The 20,479-nt window shown below is 41.4% G+C and overlaps 1 protein-coding gene across 1 annotated transcript; it reads right to left on the bottom strand.

Annotated features, from left to right (window-relative positions):
• Window positions 1-5,880: 5,880 nt before the first annotated feature.
• On the bottom strand, window positions 5,881-20,090 carry OLR1 (oxidized low density lipoprotein receptor 1). The gene is made up of 6 exons (XM_003934494.4): window positions 19,947-20,090; window positions 16,139-16,240; window positions 13,445-13,690; window positions 8,713-8,852; window positions 8,283-8,398; window positions 5,881-7,958 (listed from the first exon to the last, which is right to left on the bottom strand). The coding sequence occupies exons 1-6, from the start codon at window positions 20,020-20,022 to the stop codon at window positions 7,814-7,816; spliced, it is 825 nt and encodes a 274-aa protein (XP_003934543.1). The 5' UTR covers window positions 20,023-20,090; the 3' UTR covers window positions 5,881-7,813.
• Between the last annotated feature and the right edge of the window lie 389 nt (window positions 20,091-20,479).

Below are 20,479 nucleotides of genomic sequence, written 5' to 3'. Positions count from 1 at the left end.
TGATTCTCCTGCCTCAGCCTCCTGAGTAGCTGGGATTACAGGCATGCACCACCACGCCTGGCTAATTTTTGTATTTTTAGTGGAGATGGAGTTTTGCCATGTTGGCCAGGCTGATCTCAAACTCCTGACCTCAGTGATCCATCCAGCCCTCCCAAGTGCTGGGATTACAGGCATGAGCCACTGCTCCCAGCCCTATATTTCTTAACTTTGTATGTTAACATCTCCAGTGAGAGAGGAGAGATTGTCATGGACCATATCCTCAAATATATTTTCCAAATAGCTTACTCTCTCTTCTCTCTCAGAAATATCAATGAGTTATAGGTTTGGTCTCTCTATATAATTCCATATTTCTCTGGGCTTTTGTCCATTAAAAAAAAAATTTCGGCCGGGCACAGTGGCTCAAGCCTGTAATCCCAGCACTTTGGGAGGCTGGGGCGGGTGGATCACGAGGTCAAGAGATCAAGACCATCCTGGTCAACATGGTGAAACCCATCTCTACTAAAAATACAAAACATTAGCTGGAGACCGGGCGCGGTGGCTCACGCCTATAATCCCAGCACTTTGGGAGGCCGAGGCAAGTGGATCACGAGGTCAAGAGATTGAGACCATCCTGGTCAGCATGGTGAAACCCCGTCTCTACTAAAAATACAAAAATTAGCTGGGCATGGTGGTGCATGCCTGTAGTCCCAGCTACTCAGGAGGCTAAGGCAGGAGAATTGCTTGAACCCAGGAGGCGGAGGTTGCGGTGAGCCAAGATCGTGCCATTGCACTCCAGCCTGGGTAACAAGAGCGAAACTCTGTCTCAAAAAAAAAAAAAAAAAAAAAAAAAAAAAAAATTAGCTGGGCATGGTGGCGCGTGCCTGTAATCCCAGCTACTCAGGAGGCTAAGACAGGAGAATTGCCTGAACCCAGGAGGTGGAGGTTGCGGTGAGCCGAGATTTCACCATTGCACTCCAGCCTGGGTAACAAGAAAAAAAAAAAATTCTTCTTTATTTTTGTCTGAATTAGTTGATTCAAAGAACCAGTCTTTGAATTTATTTTCACAGCTTGGTCTATTCTGCTATTAGTGCATCCACATGTATTATAAAAATTTTGTAGTAAATCTGTCAATTACAGAAGTTCAGTGTGGTTCTTTCTTAAAATGCTTTTTTTTTTTTTTTTTTTTTTTTTTCCAGGCTGGGTGTGGTGGCTCACCCCTATAATCCTAGCACTTTGGGAGGCCGAGGTGGGTGGATCACCTGAGGTCTGGAGTTCAAGACCAGCCTGGGCAACATGGTGAAACCCCGTCTCTACCAAAAAATACAAAAAATTAGCCTGGCATGATGGTGTTTGTAATCCCAGCTACTTGAGAGGCTGAGGCAGGAGGATCTCTTGAACCTGGAAGGTGGAGGTTACAGTGAGCTGAGATTGTGCCACTGTACTGCAGCCTGAGTGACAGAGGGAGACTACACCTCCAAAAGAAAAAGAAAAAGAAAATGAAAATGAAAACGAAGAAAAAAGGTTTTTGTCCTCTTTCAGCTCTTGAATCATTTTCCTGGATTCCTTGGATCGGGTTTCAACATCCTCCTGAGTCTCAATGAGCTTCCTTGCCATCCAGATAGTTCTGTGTCTGTCATTTCAATGTGGTCAAGAGCCATTGCTGGGGACCTCGTGTGCTCATTTGGAGGTAAGGCGACATTCTTACTTTTTCATTGCCAGAATTCTTTTTTTTTTTTTTTTTGAGACGGAGTTTCGCTGTTGTGACCCAGGCTGGAGTGCAATGGCACGATCTCGGCTCACCGCAACCTCCACCTCCTGGGTTCAGGCAATTCTCCTGCCTCAGCCTCCTGAGTAGCTGGGATTACAGGCACGCGCCACCATGCCCAGCTAATTTTTTGCATTTTTAGTAGAGACGGGGTTTCACCATGTTGACCAGGATGGTCTCGATCTCTTGACCTCGTGATCCACCCGCCTCGGCCTCCCAAAGTGGTTGGGATTACAGGCGTGAGCCACCGCGCCCGGCCCATTGCCAGAATTCTTAAGCTGATTCTTTCTCATCTGAGAGGGCTGGTGTTGCTTTAACTGCGGTGTAAGTTGAGTCTAATCATTTGCTTCATTTCTGAGTGCTGTCCGAGGACCCGGGCTCTGTGCAAGATCTTCGTTTGCGGCTGGATTCTTGCCTTGGGTTTCACAGGCCGGTATTTAACATATTGGCAGAATACTTTTGGTGTTATTTGGGATACGATCCAGCAGATGGCACACAAGAGTAACGGCCGGCCCTGCAGGTCTCCCGTGTTTCGGCGAGCTGGCGGCAGTGTCCTGCGGCGTGGCCCCGCGCGGGGAGCTGACCGCGTCACCACGTCTGCTCCTAGGCCTGGGCAAAGCCCCCTCCAATCACTATCGCCATGCCCGCATTTCCTTTGTTAGGTTGTCCTGGCCGGGCGGCTTCCTCGGACAGAGACCCTAACCTGGGCATCTCACCCCCTCCGTGCTCTGAGACTCGGGACTCTTCGCCCCTGGGGTACAGGCCACGGATCTGGGCTCCGCACTGCGGAGCTGCATGCCGCAGCCCCGGGGCTTCGGCCCCAGCCAGCACATCCGCCAGCCCGCGCCTCGGGTTCGGGCCCGCGCTGCGATGGGGGATCCCAGTGCTCTCGGGCCGCTGGGAAAGAACGCAGGCAGGTCGGCCTGCAGATCACCCAGGACTGGCAGTGAGGGCTGCACCGTTCACAGGCTCCTAGAGCAGCCAGGCAGAGGCCTTGAGGGAGGCTGGAGGGCAGGAGATCCTGCGGAATACAAGTGCCCCAATCGCAAGGGATAATCGGCCCTGCTTTTCTCCTTGCAAGGCAGTAAGCGGGGTTAGAGTTATTCGCAAGAAGACCGAGAGCCTTGGGGGATGGATGCGTATGGCCGTGTTCCACTGGAACGGACCCCTACGCAAAAAAAAAAAAATAAAATAAAAATAAAAATAAATAACCCAGGGCTCTATGCAGGCTGGAGTTCTGAGTTCTGCCTCTGCCTGCTTGGAGGGCATATCTCCATGCCAGTTCAAATGATTATGGGGAGTGTAGTTCGCTTGTAGCTACACATTTCAGCAGGAGTGCTGCTTCCTGGCTGCATCTATTTGGCCATTTTGCCTTTGTTGACCAAATAGCTTTTTTTAAAAAAAAAGAAAAATGAAATTGATAAATCTCTAGCTAAGCAGATTAGTTGAGAGAGAGAGAGAGAGAGAGAGAGAGAGAGAGAGAGAGAGAGAGAGCAGATACAATTAACACTGTAAGGAAGGAAAGAAGGAGCAACACTAAAGATTCTACAGATATTAAAATAATTTTTTTTTTAAACAAAATTTCGCTCTTGTTACCCACTGGAGTGCAATGGCGCGATCTCGGCCGCAACCTCCGCCTCCTGGGTTCAGGCAATTCTCCTGCCTCAGCCTCCTGAGTAGCTGGGATTACAGGTGTGCGCCACCATGCCCAGCTAATTTTTTGTATTTTTAGTAGAGACGGAGTTTCACCATGTTGACCAGGATGGTCTCGATCTCTTGACCTTGTGATCCACCCGCCTCAGCCTCCCAAAGTGTTGGGATTACAGGCGTGAGCCACGCGCCGGGCACTAAAATAATTTTTATAAATGGTATGCCAATAAATTAAACAACTTAGATGAAGCACATAAAAACCCTGAAAGACAGTAACCATGAAAGCTCATGGAAGAAGGAATCCTTTGAACAGCTCAACATGTAAAGAAACGAATCTCGCTGGGCATCGAGGTTCACGCCTGTAATCCCAACACTTTGCGAGGCTGAGGTGGGTGGATCACAAGGTCAGGAGTTTGAGACCAGCCTGGCCAGAATGGTGAAACCTTGATCTCTTCTAAAAATACATAAAATTAGCTGGGCATGGTGGCTTGCACCTGTAATCCCAGCTACTTGGGAGGCTGAGGCAGGAGAATTGCCGGAACCGGGAGGATGCAGTGAGAGGAGATGGAACCACTGCACTCCAGCCTGGGCAACAGAGGGAGGTCTCAAAAAAAAAAAAAAAAGAAAGAAAGAAAGTCCTATCTATGCCCAGATGACATCAGGGTAAATTGTATAAAACATTTAATGAAGAAATAGTACTAACTGTAAACAAAGTCTTCCAGAAAATTGACATTGAGAAATATTTCTTGGATACTCTAACAAGGCAAAGCCATATAAAGAAAAGAAAACTAGGCCGGGCGCGGTGGCTCACTCCTGTAATCCCAGCACTTTGGGAGGCCAAGGCGGGTGGATCACGAGGTCAGGAGTTCGAGACCAGCCTGACCAACATGGTGAAACCTCGTCTCTACTAAAAATACAAAAATTAGCTGGGCGAGGTGGCTCACACCTGTAATACCAGCTACTCAGAAGGCTGAGGCAGGAGAATTGCCTGAACCTGGGAGGTGGAGGTTACAGTGAGCCAAGACTGTGCCACTGTACTCCAGCCTGGGCGACAGAATGAGACTCCATCTCAAAAAAAAAAGGAGGGGGAGAACTATGTTTAAAAATCCTGGGCAGGACCGGGCACGGTGGCTCATGCCTGTAATCCCAGCACTTTGGATGCCAAGGTGGGTGGATCACTAGAGGTCAGGAGTTCAAGACCAGCCTGGCCAATATGGTAAAACCCTATCTCTACTAAAAATACAAAAATTAGCCAGATGTGGGGGCAGACACCTGTAATCACAGCTACTCAGGAGGCTGAGGCAGGAGAATTGCTGGAACCCGGAAGGCAGAGGTTGCAGTGAGTCTACATTGTGCCATTGCATTCCAGCCCAGGCGACACCAGAGAGATTCTGTCTGAAAAAAAAGAAAAAAAAAAAATACTAGCCAGCATGGTGGGTCACACCTGCAATCCCAGCACTTTAGGAGGCCGAGGCAGGAGGATCAGTTGAGCCCAGGAGTTCGAGGCCAGCCAGGGCAACATAGGAAGAGCCTGTCTCTCTTTCTCAAATTAAAAAAAAAAAAAATTAGCTGGGCATGATGGTGCATACCTGTGGTCCCCATTGTCCCAGCTACTTTGAAGGCTGAGGCAGTAGAATCACTTCACCCTGGGAGGTCAAAGCTTCAGTGACCTGTGGTCGTGCCACTGCAGTCCAGCCTGGGCAACAGAGTGAGATTCCGTCTCAAAAAAAAAAAAAAAAAAAAAAATCGAGATGCATATCTGATAAAGGGTTTTTATCCCAAATATATAGAGTTCTCAAAACTCGACAGCAAGAAAAATAAACCACGCAAAAATTTTCAAAAGATTTATACAGGTTCTTTATCAAAATTACCTAATACAGGTGGAAAACAGGCTTATAAAAATTTGCCAGGCACAGTGGCTCATGCCTGTAATTCCAGCATGCTGAGAGGCTGAATCGGGTAGATCACCTGGGGTCAAGAGTTCAAGACCAGCCTGGCCAATATGGTGAAACCCCTTCTCTGCTAAAAATACAAAAATTCGCCAGGTGTGGCAGCAGGCACCTGTAATCCCTGCTACTTAGGAGAGTGAGGAAGGAGAATCACTTGAACCTGGGAGGTGGAGGTTGCTGTGAGCAGAGATTGTGCCACTGCACTCCAGCCTGGGCAACAAAAGCAAAACTTTGTCTCAAAAACAAACAAACAAAAATTTGAGGAAATACAAATTAAAACTATGAGGATATACCATTATATATCTATTAGAATCATTAAAACTATAAGACAAACCATATCAAATCGGGGCATGGATGAGGTGGAATTGGAACACTCATACACTGCTGAGAGGAATATAAAATGGCACAACTTTGGAAAACAGTCTGGCAGTTTCCTAAATAGTTAATTATACACCTACTGTGTAATCCAGACATTATACTCCTAAGTATTCACCCCAGAGAAAAGAAATCCTGTGTTCATACAGACTTGTACACAAATGTTCATAGCAGCTTTATTTGTAATATCCCAAAACTGAAACAACTTGAATGTCATCAACAAGTAAATGGGTAAACAAATTGTGATGTATGTAATTCAAGGGAATATTCAGCATTTAAAAGAATGAACAATTCATATAAGCAATAAGATGGAGACATATCATCTCAGAATAATTATGCAAAGTCAAAGAAGCTAGACAATAAAAAGGCATACTATATGATTCCATTTGTATAAAACTCTATAAAATGCAAAATGAAAGCCTATTGGTGATTTTCTGGGGACAAGTCATTGGGAGGGGCATTGTGACACTTGAAGGGATGATGGATATGTTCACTCTCTTAATTGTGGTAGGCATCTTCTTCACAAGGTGTGAAAAACATATCAAATTGTACACTTTAAGATGTCGTTTATTTTATGTTAATTATATCTCAATAAAGCTATTAACAAAAGCAAACATCTCTTGACTTCCTAAGGATGATTCAGCTCTTCAAGAAAACCAAACAACAAAAAAAAGATTCCTGCTAGATTATGTGCAGCAAAATAAAAGGACTTCCTTAAAGTAGAATAGCCTATGAAGAATGAGTGGAAAGGAAATAGAAACCTGAAAACAGAAGATATATTTCTAATTCCTTCTGTTTCTATTCAGTAATATTTGAATACCCGGTTCAGTTTGTTCTGATTGAATGTCTTCATTTTCTCGTCTTGTATGTTTCAAAATTATAGCATAGCAAAATAAAGTTGAGAAGAGGTCATCTACAAAGGGTATGTTCTTTAGGGAAAGAAATTTCATTCTTACCTCTGGGCCACACATCCCATGATTCTAATAAGAACTGTTGTGAAGGGTTAAAGCTAGTAAGCTGTTCTCTGGTAGAAAAAACGATAAAGAAATAATAACTGATTTAGGAGGTACTAATAGGTTGTGAATTAGCTCAGAGAAAAGACCACTCATTTACTAATTAATTCTTTGGACTCCCCACTTGTTCCAAAATTGTGTGTGTGTGTGCGTGTGTGTGTGCGTGTGTGTGTGTGTGTGTGTGTGTGTAAATGGTACAGAGTCTGGAGATTGAACCACAGCTTAAAAACCAAGGAGTGGGCCGGGCGCAGGGGCTCACGCCTGTAATCCCAGCATTTTGGGAGGCTGAGGCGGGTGGATCATGAGGTCAAGAGATCGAGACCATCCTGGCCAATATGGTGAAACCCCGTCTACTAAAAATATAAAAAATTAGCCGGGCATGGTGGCACATGCCTGTAATCCCAGCTACTTGGGAGGCTGAGGCAGAAGAATCGCTTGAACCCAGGAGGCGGAGGTTGCGTTGAGCCAAGTTTGCGCCATTGCACTCCAGCCTGGGTAACAAGAGCAAAACTCTGTCTCAAACAAACAAACAAACAAACAAAACAAAACAAACAAACAAACAAAACAAGGAGTGATAGCTTTTAAAGTGAAGAACATGTGTTTCTTGATTTTGGGATGGCCTCTGCCCTTCTCTGTTTCTTCATGCGCACCTTTTCCTGGGCATATTTCCCCTTTTTGCTCTCTGCCTGCAGAGAGCAAAAAGGGGAAATATGAGCAAGTTCTCCATGTTCTGTCTTTTACGCAATTTTAGGAGGGTGAGGGGAAGGTGATAATGAGGTAGAGAAGACTGCAGAGAGTTTTCAAGCTTGAAGAAGAGTCAAATTTTAAAATAAAAAAAGGAAAATGGACTTCAGCTAGCAGGGAAGCTTGGGACAAGCTAGGTGAAGTAATACCGACAGCTAGAATAAAAAATACTGGCATAAAGGTGCCATGCACGCACCTGGAGCCCCAGTTTCTGCAAAGGAATTCTGCAGCGAGCTAGCCGACCGATCTCTGGGCTTTCATGCTTTGCATCCAAAGAATAGCTTAAATTCCAGAATAAAACTCGAAGACTTTCTTCTTTTCTTCTAGAGACTTTAAATTCACTGTGCTCTTAGTAGATTTGCCTTCTTCTGACATATTCTGAAGGCAACCAAAGCGCAGTTTTCCGCAAAAACAGTTCCTTGTTGTATATATGCGCAGGAACCTAAAGAGTATGTCTGGGAAACAGCACCTCGGAGTCTAAATCTGTAGGCAGGGAGAGGGGGGGAAAAAACAAAACACCTTAGATTTATTGCCACCTCGTTTCAGAAGCTTAGCTTTTGAAGTTTTTTGTCTTAAAGCCTCCAGTCAGTAACAAATGAGGGAAGGAAAACTCAAGAAAAGGTCTGAATGGGTAAATGAGTAAATCTTTTTATGAGAGAGTTGAGGAAGGAGACTTTGAGAAATTCCCCCAAGCTTCTCTCTGGCAAGAAGAGGGCATTGGTGGAATTCAGGCCGTGACTTCACCAGCAGATTCAGCAAAGAAGAGGAAACTGACAAGAGAGGCAGCAAAAAGAATGGGAAACTTACAAGTAGGGCATCAGAGGAGAACCGTCCTCCCAGAGCCACGGGTAGCGGGGGTTCCTCCGAGACAGCCCAATCCAGAATGGGAAACTGGAATGGGAAACTGCTTGCACGATGAAGTCCTGTGGGGAGTAACGTTTCTGAGTTTGCAGAATCTACGCGGTGGTTTAGAATCTGAAAGTCAGTTAGCATTAGATCCATAAAACTAACGAACCAAAAGGGATCTTTGACATCCCCTTGACGGTTTTATGGAAACACTTACTGAAGCCTAGAGATACTACGGAGCCTGTCAGTTCAAGGTCATGCCCAAAACTGCATTAAGCTAAGAAACAGATATTTTGGCTCTCAAACAAGAATTCCTTCAGTGACAATCTAAACCGGGTTTATTTCCCTATCGGCCAATACTCCAGCCCAACAAATATCCAAAATCACTCACCAGATCCGCTGTACTATTAATTTTCAGCAACTTGGCATCCAAAGATAAACAGTTCTCTTGGCTCTTTTTCCAGTCAAGTGAGCCCGAGGAAAATAGGTAACAGTTTTCTTGATGCCAGATCCAGTCTTGAGGACAAGGAGCTGGAAAGGGTAGTATATCTAATCAATCAGTTATGTTTGAGTAAAAGCACTTCTGCAGTTCTTAAATCAATTATCCCCTTAGTCCTCTCACATGCATACTATTTATTTTTCTTTTTTGTTTTTGTATTTTTAGTAGAAATGGGGTTTCACCACATCGGCCAGGCCTCCCAAAGAGCTGGGATTACAGTCATGAGACACCGCGCCCAGCGCGTACTACTTCTTAAGCAAAATTTCACCCAAGTTCTGCAAATACCTAAATAGCCTCAGAGTCCTTATTTCTCTATTTTTGAAAAAAAAAAAAAGAAAGAAAAAAGAAAAAAGAAACCTTACCAATTTTAGCAACCTAAATGTACTTCTCATTTAGCATTTTCACTTCCCCTGCTGAAAAGCAAGTTAAGCTAGCATATAATTTTAGAAACTGATCTATTTTTTAAAGTTGTGTTTGGAATAATGAAAATGAGGGTTGGGGGAATAGATATTTAATAGCCATTCTGCTATTTTTAACAAGCAATGCCTATATATTTTGAAACTTTGTATCTTGGAATAATGAATTTAGGCTTAAATACTGTGTGTCTTGCTTTTAGACATGTATAGTCTAATATAGTAGCCATATGTGATTCTTGAGTACTAGAAATGTAGCTAGTTTGCATTTCTTTAAAAAATTATTTTAATTGAAACATGGTCTCCCTGTGTTGCCCAGGCTGGTCTTGAACTCCTGGTTCCAAGCAATCCTCCTGCCTCAGCCTCCCAAAGTGCTAGAATTACAGGCATCAGCCACCACACCTGCTAGTTTGCATTAAGATGTACTATAAGTGTAAAACACACAAATAATTTTGAAAACTTAGTCTGAAAAAAAGAATGTAAAATAGCCCATTAAAAAGTTTTATACTGATTAGTATTAAGTAATATTTCAAATATCTTGGGTTAAGTAAAATATGTTTCTAAAATTAATTTTATCTGCTACTTTTTCATTTTTATGTGGCTGCCAGAAATCTTAATGATATATATATGTAGCACGTACTATATTGCTTTTGTACAGAGTTGTTCTAGGGAAACTATTATTAATACAAAGTGTGGATCTCAACTTCAATAAGATTTTTAAAAATAAGGAGATTTTCAGTAGCAAAATTCAGAGGGATTCCAACAAATCCAACACAGGGCTTAGACAATAGGCAAAATATACCAATGTCCACATGTTTATGAATGCTTTCGGGAACTCCCAAATCATCACTATCATCACCACCACCATCATCATCATCTCTTCCATCTCTTTAAGGGTAACAAAGTACCCTGGTCTACACTGCAACCAAAAGGTGAAAAACTAAAATATTTGAGAAAGGCAGTGTTTTTATTTCATTCTCATTGTGGTATAAAATCACTAGATTAATGTATAAGAGTAGGCTTTATCAGAGAGGAGAAAATAGAAGGGACTGAAAGACAAAAGAAGAAAGTGAAGCCAGATGTGGAGGCTCACACCTATAATCCCAGCACTTTGGGAGGCCGAGGTGGGCAGATCACCTGAGGTCAGGAGTTTGAGACCAGCCTGACCAATATGGTGAAATCCTGTCTTTAAAAAAAAAGAAGAAGAAAGTGAATGAGGAAGAGTGTACAAAACACTAAGTTGATTTTTTATCAAACTGATGCTTATGAAAAGGAAAAGGGACCAAGTTGAAAGCAGTAAATGCAAGCTTCTTACTTCTTAATTTGCCTAACCCCATCATATTATGTCAATGTAAAAATATGTACTTTTTCAGCTGGGCGTGGTGGCTCATGCCTATAATTCCAGCACTTTGGGAGGCTGAGGCGGGTGGAGTGCTTGAGTTCAGCAGTTCCAGATTAGCCTTTGCAACATGGTGAAACCCTGTTTCTACAAAAAAAACACACACACACACACACAGAAAAATTCACCGGGCATGGTGGTGTGCGTCATTGAACCTAGGAGGCGGAGGTTACGGTAAGCCGAGATCATGCCACTGCACTCCAGCCTGAGTGACAGAGCGAGACTCTGTCTCAAAAATATATATGTGTAGATATATGTGAGTTTTTGTGGGCTAAAAGGACAGTCTGGGCAAGTTTTCCAAGCTATGACAAAGGAAGAAGGACACATTACAAAATGTAGTATTTAAACTAACTGCATTTCTGTGTGTTTGTGTGTGTTTGTATGTGTGTGTACACCAAAATAAACATAGTAAATGACATTTGTATTTGTTATATAATTTAACAAACACAAATATCACTCACTATGTGCCAGAAACTGTTGAAAGTACTTTACAGATATCAACTCATTTAATCTTCACGCTATCTCTATGAGATAGGTTCCATTCATTTTCTTCTTTTGACAAATAGAGGCGAATCTGGACCTACGCAATCTAACTCTAGATTCTGTGTGTTTCACCACTCTAACATACTACTTTTCTTTTCTTTTCTTTCTTTTTTTAAGATGGGGTTTCACCATGTTGGTCAGGCTGGTTTTGAACTCCTGACCTCAAGTGATTTGCCCACATTGGCCCCCAAAGTGCCCGGCCTCTAACATACTACTTTTCAAACTTTTGAGTTAAAACCATTTGAGGAAATGTTTCTCAGTGACACGCAAGACATTTTGATACAGAATCTTTACGGTAAATCTGTAATCTGCCACTTTTTTTTTCTTTTGAGATGGAGTCTCACTCTGTTGCCAGACTGGAGTGCGGTGGTGCAATCTCAACTCACTGAAACTTCTGCCTCCCGAGTTCAAACGATTCCCCTGCCTCAGCCTCCTGAGTAGTTGGAACTACAAGCATGCACCGCCAAGCTCAGCTAATTTTTTTTTCTGTATTTTAGTAGAGACGGGTTTTCATCATCTTGGCCAGGATGGTCTCGAACTCCTGAATCTACTTACATACAGTAAAGCTTGAGAACCACCTCAAATTCCATTGCTAAATGTAAAGTCTATTCCTGCAAAGGCCTGCATCCCACTAGCTCATTGACCTAAAGCAAACATATAATAACATCTCAGCATCTCTCCCCCCTCATATATACATTGAAGGCTGCAGTCTTTTTAGTAAAAAAGATAAAACTTGCCTCACCCTGGAAAAACCAGGCCTTTATATATATATATATGGCCTTTTAGTATTACTTTTTAGAGACTTCTCAAAGGTCCTTGATGAAAGGTAGAACTTTATTTGGTATCTATACTAACTAGCCTTTATCTGACACTGTCAAGGAATGGAACATGTTACTTGGTATATCTGCCAGCATCAGACATGTCACTTATTGTTTTTTATTAGTCGTTCATCCAGGGCATCTCTAGGAGATAGTCCCAAACGGTCCTGATGTAGATTTAATCCCATACAACTGATAAAGACAAAATTGTCTTGTGGCCTTGCCTGTGATATAACCATTGACTGGTGTGTGGTTATTTCTGCTTTTATAAACATTCCTACCCTTAATATATAAGACTTCTTCCTTTAAGCCTTCTTGAAGGTGGTATATTCATTTCCTTGAAAGCTCCAATTTAAAGAGATTAAATACGTTTGGTACTTGCTAAAAATTCCTGCTCAATTTGAAAAAGTGCATGACTTCTAAATAGTGAAGCAATTTATAAACTGAAAAACATTACACGAAATTACTTTTTATTATCATTTAACTTTACCTAGCTCTCAGTGTTTCACCTGTTAAGGAAAAGTTTAAGTATCTGTGAACTGTTATTATATACTCTTTATTCAAAGAAATTATGTGGTTGAGATTAAGTGAATTGCAAGCAAGAAGTTAGAAAGATCTTTGTTTATGAGAGGCAGTTGTTTACTAATCCTGACAATAGGGCACTAATTTATGCACCTCCAAGGAAACAAAGTACCTCTGAATGACTCTGTCACATCTTTTAACTCCCCCATGCCTAAAAACATATACCAGATTTAATGACATACTGCAGAAAGACCAAATAATGCAGCAGCTTCTGTAACAGTATCAGAATTCACATCATAATCTTCTTATAGATGCTACTATTTCTGCCTGCCTCTGGATTCCGAGTCCCTTTAGACAACTAAAATTAACTCATTTCTTCTTATATAAATAGACTTCTTGGGCTCCTCCTATTTTTGTCTAATCTGAAGTATCTGTGTAATGTTTGCAAGCCAGCCACCCTCCCTGGGTACTATTTAAATTGATGAGCCCAGCGTAGTGGCTCGCACCTATAATCCCAGCATTTTGGGAAGCTGAGGCAAGTGGATCACCTGAGGTCAGGAGTTCAAAACCAGCCTGGCCAACATAGTGAAACCCTGTCTCTACTAAAAACACAAAAATTAGCCAGGCATGGTGGCAGTGTCTGCAATCTCAGCTACTTGGAAGGCTAGGCAGTAGAATCGTTGAATCCAGTGGGTGGAGATTGCAGTGAGCAGAGATCTCACCACTTCACTCCAGTTTGGGCAAAAGAGCGAAACTCCATCTAACAACAACAACAACAAAAATTGAGAACTTCCTGTATAGAACATTATGAATGAATAAGTATATGTGTAACAATACACCAATTTTGAGCCCAGAGTTGTTTCCAAAAAATAGTTAAGACTGGACAGAAAGCTTCCACCATCTCTTCTCCCCCACCCTTCTTCCAATACCTGAACAATTTGCTACTCTCTTTAGTGTTTCTTGGAGATTCAGATTCTGTTGGTGAAGTTCCATTTGCTCTTTGGATTTCTCATTCAACTTCTGGGCGAGGGTTTCAATAATTTCCTTGAGTTCTTTTTGTGATTCCTGTGAAGCTTCTTCTGCCTGTTGCCTGGCTGAGATCTGTCCCTCCAGTTTATTTTTCTGGTGAGTTAGATTTGCTTGCTGTTGTGTTAGGAGGTCCGATACCTGGGATACTGAATCACAATTTCGTTAAGACTCTAGTTTCAACCCAAATAAAAATCCCTCAAGAGACTTTTTGAGGAAATCAAAACAGAATTAAATCTATTTTGACAATAGATAAGCTGCTGAAAAACGACCCAAGTTTACTCAGAAATTACAGATGTGGAGGTTCCTGAATATTCCTGTGGTATTTTCTTTAATGTCAGGAACATTGCAAACACTTATAATTTTTTTTAAATTACCAAGTTTTTAAAATTGAGTTACAAATTAAAAGTCATCACAAGATACCCAGTATAGCAGTGTAATAAATAAAATAAGGAAAACCTAAAATAGACACCCATCAGACTCAGTGATTATTAGCGGGAATTGTCATGAGTGATTTACTCTAGTTATGTCTTAATTCCTCTGCTGTATTTCCTCCCATTCTGTCTACTCTTCCAGACTTCCTAATTTGAAGAACTGTGACACACACCCCTTTTTTGAGACAGCCACACACAGAATTATTGTAAATCACTGTGTCACAAGAGTCTTCAAGCATGTTTTCTTTCTCCTCCACACCCACCACCGACCCCGGCTACAGTACGTTTTAGAAAGGGTGGCGATAAAGTAAAGATTGTGAAATCAAGCAGCCAATAAATGTTAACGGTCAAATGTCTCAGTTCTCAAATTTTGATGGTGCAATACAAAGCAGACCACTTGGTTTGAAGGCAGCTTTGACCCTGTTAATCAAAGGCTCAGAAGATTTTTCTGATCAGCACCACTGAGTCAAGGGCACTTCTCCCAGTCACTAGGAAAGGCTCTAAGTGACAGATTTAAAATGAAATAGTCTGTGAACTTGAACAACAGTTAAGAAGCAAATAGCACTTCAATGGCCGTAATAATCTGGATCCTGGGTAGCCTAAACCACTGAGATCTATAACCTAAATTCACAGGCAGGTCGAGTGAATGATGGGCCCCATTTTCTTTCCTTCTGGGCCACTCTGAACCTTCTTTTCACTTCTTTTTTTCCTAAGTATCCATCCTCTCTCTTTTTTTTTTTTTTTTTTTTTGTTGTTTTTTGTTTTTTGGTTTTTGTTTTTTGTTTTTGAGACAGAGTTTCGCTCTTGTTACCCAGGCTGGAGTGCAATGGCGCGATCTCGGCTCACCGCAACCTCCGCCTCCTGGGTTCAGGCAATTCTCCTGCCTCAGCCTCCTGAGTAGCTGGGATTACAGGCACGTGCCACCATGCCCAGCTAATTTTTTGTATTTTTAGTAGAGATGGGGTTTCACCATGTTGACCGGGATGGTCTCGATCTCTTGACCTCGTGATCCACCCGCCTCGGCCTCCCAAAGTGCTGGGATTACAGGCTTGAGCCACCGCGCCCGGCCCCTATCCTCTCTTTTTTTAAATGTTCTTATCATACATTTGAAATATATTTTGTTTTAAATATTTTATTTATTAAGATTGTGTTTCTGGCTCTTAACATTAAAATGGTATTTAATTATCTTTATCAAAACACAGCAAGCTAAATAAAATTCATTTTACTTTTGGGCCTCTCAGATGATCTTGGAGATTTGTAACTTTAAATTATTGTCTTCTCCATCGTTTCAGAATTTAAATAGGCTCTATCCATGAATTTTTTTTTTTTAATGGAATCTCACTCTGTTGCCCAGGCTGGAGTGCAGCGGTACAATCTCTGCTCACTGCAGCCTCCATCTCCTGGGTTCAAGCAACTCTCCTGCTTCAGCCTCCTCAGTAGCTGAGATTGCAGGCATGCACCACCACACCTGGCCAATTTTTGTATTTTTAGTAGAAATGGGGTTTCACCATGTTGGCCAGGCTGGTCTTGAACTCCTGACCTCAGGTGATCCACCCACCTCGGGCATCCCAAAGTGCTGAAATTACAGGTGTGAGCCAAAGCACCTAGCCTATCGATGAAGTTATGAAAACAAACAAACGAACAAAAAAAAACCTAACCAATTATAATCTTCATTTTATGCCTTCATTTGAGGATGAACAATATACCCATTTATCTTCATGGTCACTATAAAAACATTTTGCTGTCTGGGGTGCGGTGGCTCATGCCTGTAATCCCAGGTAGGCAGATCATGAGAGCAGGAGTTCAAGACTAGCCTGGCCAAGATATGGAAACTCTGTCTCTACTTAAAATACAAAAATTAGCCTGTTGTGGTGGCACCCACCTGTAATCCCAGCTACTCAGGAGGCTGAGGCAGGAGAATCACTTGAACCCAGGAGGTGGAGGTTGCAGTGAGCCAAAACCATGCCATTGCACTCCAGCCTGGGTGACAGTGAGACTCTGTCTCAAAACAATTTTTTTTTTTTTTTTTTGCCTAAAATGAATCTAAATCATAGCTGTTTGTAGCTGTTATGAAAGAAACTTATAAACCATATACTATATTTATTAACCTCATTTCCAACACTCCCACCTGGACAAAGACTAGTTCCTTATTTTAGCACTTACATTCCACACCCAGCTTTATAATGATCACCACCGATCCCAGGCAAAGGACCCCTAGAGTCACAGCAACCAGGCACCACCATGGAGAATAAAGAAAGGGAAGACCTAGAGTGACAGAAGACAGAAAGACAAAAAAGTGTGAACAAGTAAGCAAACCCTTCTCTGGAGCCTGTCTGTACTTGGTGTCTGCATTCCGTACCACCAAACCTCCAAATGACTCTGCAAATAATTCATCATACACATTTAGGAATGGAAAATAGGAAGAGTTAAGGAATTTCAGTAATCTACCCATGGTCATACAACCAGTAAATTCAGAGTCAAGATTCAAACCAGATATTTGAATCTAAATATATGATTCTAAAGCTGTTACTTTATCTACTCTCCCCACAGTGATTCCTCAGGAAACACACAGTCCGGCTTGGTTGGATCAACCTCATCCACAGTGCAGAAAGCCTGAGTTTTTAATATAGCCCATGTGTACACGTGTGTGCACACACATGCACACACACACGATGTGTTTTGTAAGTAACATAAACAAATGTCAGACATCAAGCAAGTAAACTTTCATCGATCAACTGAGATTTCCTCAAATAACTTCATAAATAATGTTATGCTATTCAATTATTATTCCACCAAAATTACATCTTGGAACTGGGGTTATTAATCAAAGAGAAGCAGGTGTTGGAATTCACTTGAGGTGACTGGTAAAATATTAGGGAAGAGGAAGTTTAGTCACAAACCTTTTAGAAGGCTGAAAGGTTTTGTTGGGACAGGCTGAAGGCAGCTGTTTCATTACGTCAGCATAGGAAAAAGAGACGATAAGAGTCTTTCCCAGTTTAAGTCTGTTTACCCCACATTCCTTTGTCTCTACGCTAACGATTTACTCATGTAAACTTTGTGCTGGATGGTCCTCTCAGGGGGAGGTCAAACGGGAATTACCTGTTAATGGTGTTTACTCTGGGCCCCAGAACCTAAAGCTTTTATCATTCATAAAACTACTCTTTTAACCATATTAATTATTCACAGGCAGTTAACTTAGAACCTCTGTTATTAAATCCATACTGAATAAATGTGAGGATGGGACAGGGGTCTTAGTTGGTTGGCTGCAATCACCCTTGGAAAGCAGTCAATGACCATCCCTAGCCCACTTAAATCACTGTAATGGGTGTGAGAGTGCATTTATTCAACCATCTTTGAGTCAGGATCTGCAGGACAGACCTCTGTAGGTGGTGACTGACATCTCAGTAGTGATGAAACCTTGATATTAATTGGTTTATATTAACAGCATGTCCTACACTCACACCAAGTGTAGGCTTGATTTTGTAAGAGAAATATTCACCATTTTGAAAAAAAAAATCACTTAGCTCACAGGTGTGTGAATAACCAATTATGTGTTCCACCACACACACACACAAAAGAAACACCCACAGATATTACTGGTTTTGTAAAAAATCATTCCATATAATGTATTTGGTTTCCTCACCTTCTGAGATAAACAAATAAGGCACTGATAACATCCTCTGTATGCAAATAAGGAGAATGAAAGGTTTAGTAACTTGCTTAAGATCACACAGATGCTAAATCCCAAAAATAAGTCTTTAGTCTAATTGTCAGTAGCTACTTGACTTGAAACATTATAATACAATTTCCAATGTGAATGTATAATAATCCAAGTCAAGCAGTGGTCAGATATATTCAAATTTTCATGTATCAAAGGTACTGTGTTAGACTCCACAAATGATAAAAAGAAGATAGAAACTTGACAGGAATAAATATGGTTCATCCTCTGATTCAATACTTACTGGCTTCTAGAGTGTGTGTGGCAAGCTACCAGAGAAACTATAGATGATAGCTGTGTCTCTTGCAAATAATTGCCTAATTCTAGCCTCAGGGGCAAATAGCTCTGTGTAAATCTTTCAACCAGTCTTTCAACTCTCTGGTCAGTGTTCATTCCACATTATAGGACGTCAGATACCCCCATCACTCTTTTTTTTTTTTTTTTTTTTTTTGAGACGGGGTTTCGCTCTTGTTACCCAGGCTGGAGTGCAATGGCATGATCTCGGCTCACCGCAACTTCCGCCTCCTGGGTTCAAGCAATTCTCCTGCCTCAGCCTCCCTAGTAGCTGGGACTACAGGCGTGCACCACCATGCCCAGCTAATTTTTGTATTTTTAGTAGAGACGGGGTTTCACCATGTTGACCAGGATGGTCTCGATCTCTTGACCTCGTGATCCACCTGCCTCGGCCTCCCAAAGTGCTGGGATTACAGGCTTAAGCCACCGCACCCGGCCTACACTCTTTTTATTTATTTATTTATTTTTAAATGGAGTTTCACTCTGTCGCCCAGTTTGGAGTGCAGTGGCACAATCTCGGCTCACTGCAACCTGTGCCTCCCAGGTGCAAGTGATTCTCCTGCTTCAGCATCCTGAGTAACTGGAATTACCAACACATGCCAGCATGCCCTGCTAGTTTTTGTATTTTTAGTAGAGATGGGGTTTCTCCCACCTTGGTCAAGCTGATCTCGAACTCCTGACCTCATGACCCACGAGGCTCAGCTTCTCAAACTGCTGAAATTAGAGGTGTGCGTCACCGTGCCCGGCCATGTCAGTCTTAAATAATGAAAAACTAAATTTTTAGAGGAAAAAGAGTCACAGGATCCTGTGCAGAAAGGCACGTTCCCTTTTTCTGTAGATTCCCTTTTGTCCTGTGTCCTTGGAAGGCAGAGACCATTAATCCAACTGCTGCCCCTTCTAGTGATTTTCTAATCAGAAAGCAATCTAATTCTTTGCAGTAGGTACCTGATCTTACCAAGATTCCGAAAGAAGAATCAATCTCATGATTATAGTAAAATTCAGGCCCTCAATATTTACTACACAAATAATGAGTGAGTGAATAAACAAATGACTATTGTTCTCTTCTGGTTTTACCTGTAAATGCCAGCACTGTTTTTATACCAATTAAGTTTATTTGCTCAAATGTTAAATCACTCCATGCTCACACCTATGTTCCCTATTGAGAGAGATTTCTGTGTTGTTTTTGGAAATGTAATTTGAAATTTCTTTATCCAAAGTTCTGATAATACTTGTCTGTCTTTCTCTCCTTATATTCTGTTCATTTTCCTCCAAATAGATCTAGACTAAGAGGCAATTTATCCAGATTGTCTGTGGAATTGAGATTATGAATTAATTTATACCAATGCAATTTAATTTACTGCATGTGTCAAACAGAACTAACGTTTTTTCAAAGCAGTAGTAAACAACAAAACGTAACTTATGCTAAACTGTACTAAATATCATTGACTTTGGCTGCATAATTCATGAAGTACTTCAGGTTTTTGTATGCCTAAGAAATTATCATTGTATACACCAGATAAATTTGTTTCCCGAACCCCTGATGTATTGAATTCTGGATAAATGGGAGTTTGTGGTAAAGTCCTAGCTCTACTGCTTATTAGCTCCATAAAACTGGGTAATATGATGTTGTTCTCTTGATGCCTAGCTAGCTCTCTGTAAAAGGGAGATAGTAATACTGCCAATCTCAAAGTATTTTTGTAAAGATTCCGAGAAATAATACTCTTAAAGTGAATAGCATAGAGAATAACCTATAGTAAATATTCAGTATAAATTGTTATAAATAAGTTGTCATCATCATCATCATTATTATAGCCTACTTGTTTTTCTTTTAAGCAAATGGTATTCATTCTATTTTCCCATACTTGGGTGTTTAGCTTTCTAATTCCATTCTTCGATGAATTTACATTTGGGGCTAACACTGGGATTCTGTCCCTGTACACATTATCCCATCCCTAGTACCTTTAGCTTTTTTTCCATTTGACTTCTCATCAGGGTGGTCCTTCATAGTCTTGATCTTTAGGTCATCAAAAGTCATTTCCAAAGTCAAGCCAAGAAAGAGAGAGTGCAGCAGTCACGAACTTCAACAAACTAAAAATATGTGAGCTTCTGCTGAAGTATTTAAATAGCTACTGTTATCTAATAGAAGAATGACTCAATCATTGGTAGGAGGAAGGAGATGCTTTGCTTCATATTGGGAAGTTCGCTGACGAAAATTGTTGTGTTACGTATATTGCAGGCAGAGAAAGTGGTGATTCTGATAGTGTTTCAGGATATTTCGCTAAGTAATTTATGAAAGGGAAAACTGTCTCTTTCATGAGCATTAAAGGAGAGACATTGTAGCCACTCTTCAGATATAGAAACTGAAATTCAAAGAGTAAATCACACTACATTTGTGAAAAATGTGTCAGAATTTTGGGCCAGAATATTTGATTCCAAAGTTTGTATTTGTTTGTTAATTTCACTTAGCAGACTGTTTCTATATGGTGTCTTTT

The sequence above is a fragment of the Saimiri boliviensis genome, chromosome 7 (assembly GCF_048565385.1).
Source record: "Saimiri boliviensis isolate mSaiBol1 chromosome 7, mSaiBol1.pri, whole genome shotgun sequence".
Lineage (NCBI taxonomy): Eukaryota > Metazoa > Chordata > Mammalia > Primates > Cebidae > Saimiri > Saimiri boliviensis.
This window is presented reverse-complemented; position numbering and strand designations above follow the sequence as displayed.

Excerpts from the sequence above, each read along its gene's own strand:
- OLR1 (XM_003934494.4), bottom strand. The coding sequence starts at position 20,022 with ATGACTTTTGATGACCTAAAGATCAAGACTATGAAGGACCACCCTGAT. Across the intron at positions 16,241-19,946 it reads AAATGGAAAAAAAGCTAAAG|GTCTTCCCTTTCTTTATTCT; the intron begins GTACTAGGGATG and ends CTGTCACTCTAG. Across the intron at positions 7,959-8,282 it reads TCTCCTCTGATGCCCTACTT|ATTTAGACTCCGAGGTGCTG; the intron begins GTAAGTTTCCCA and ends CCCTGCCTACAG.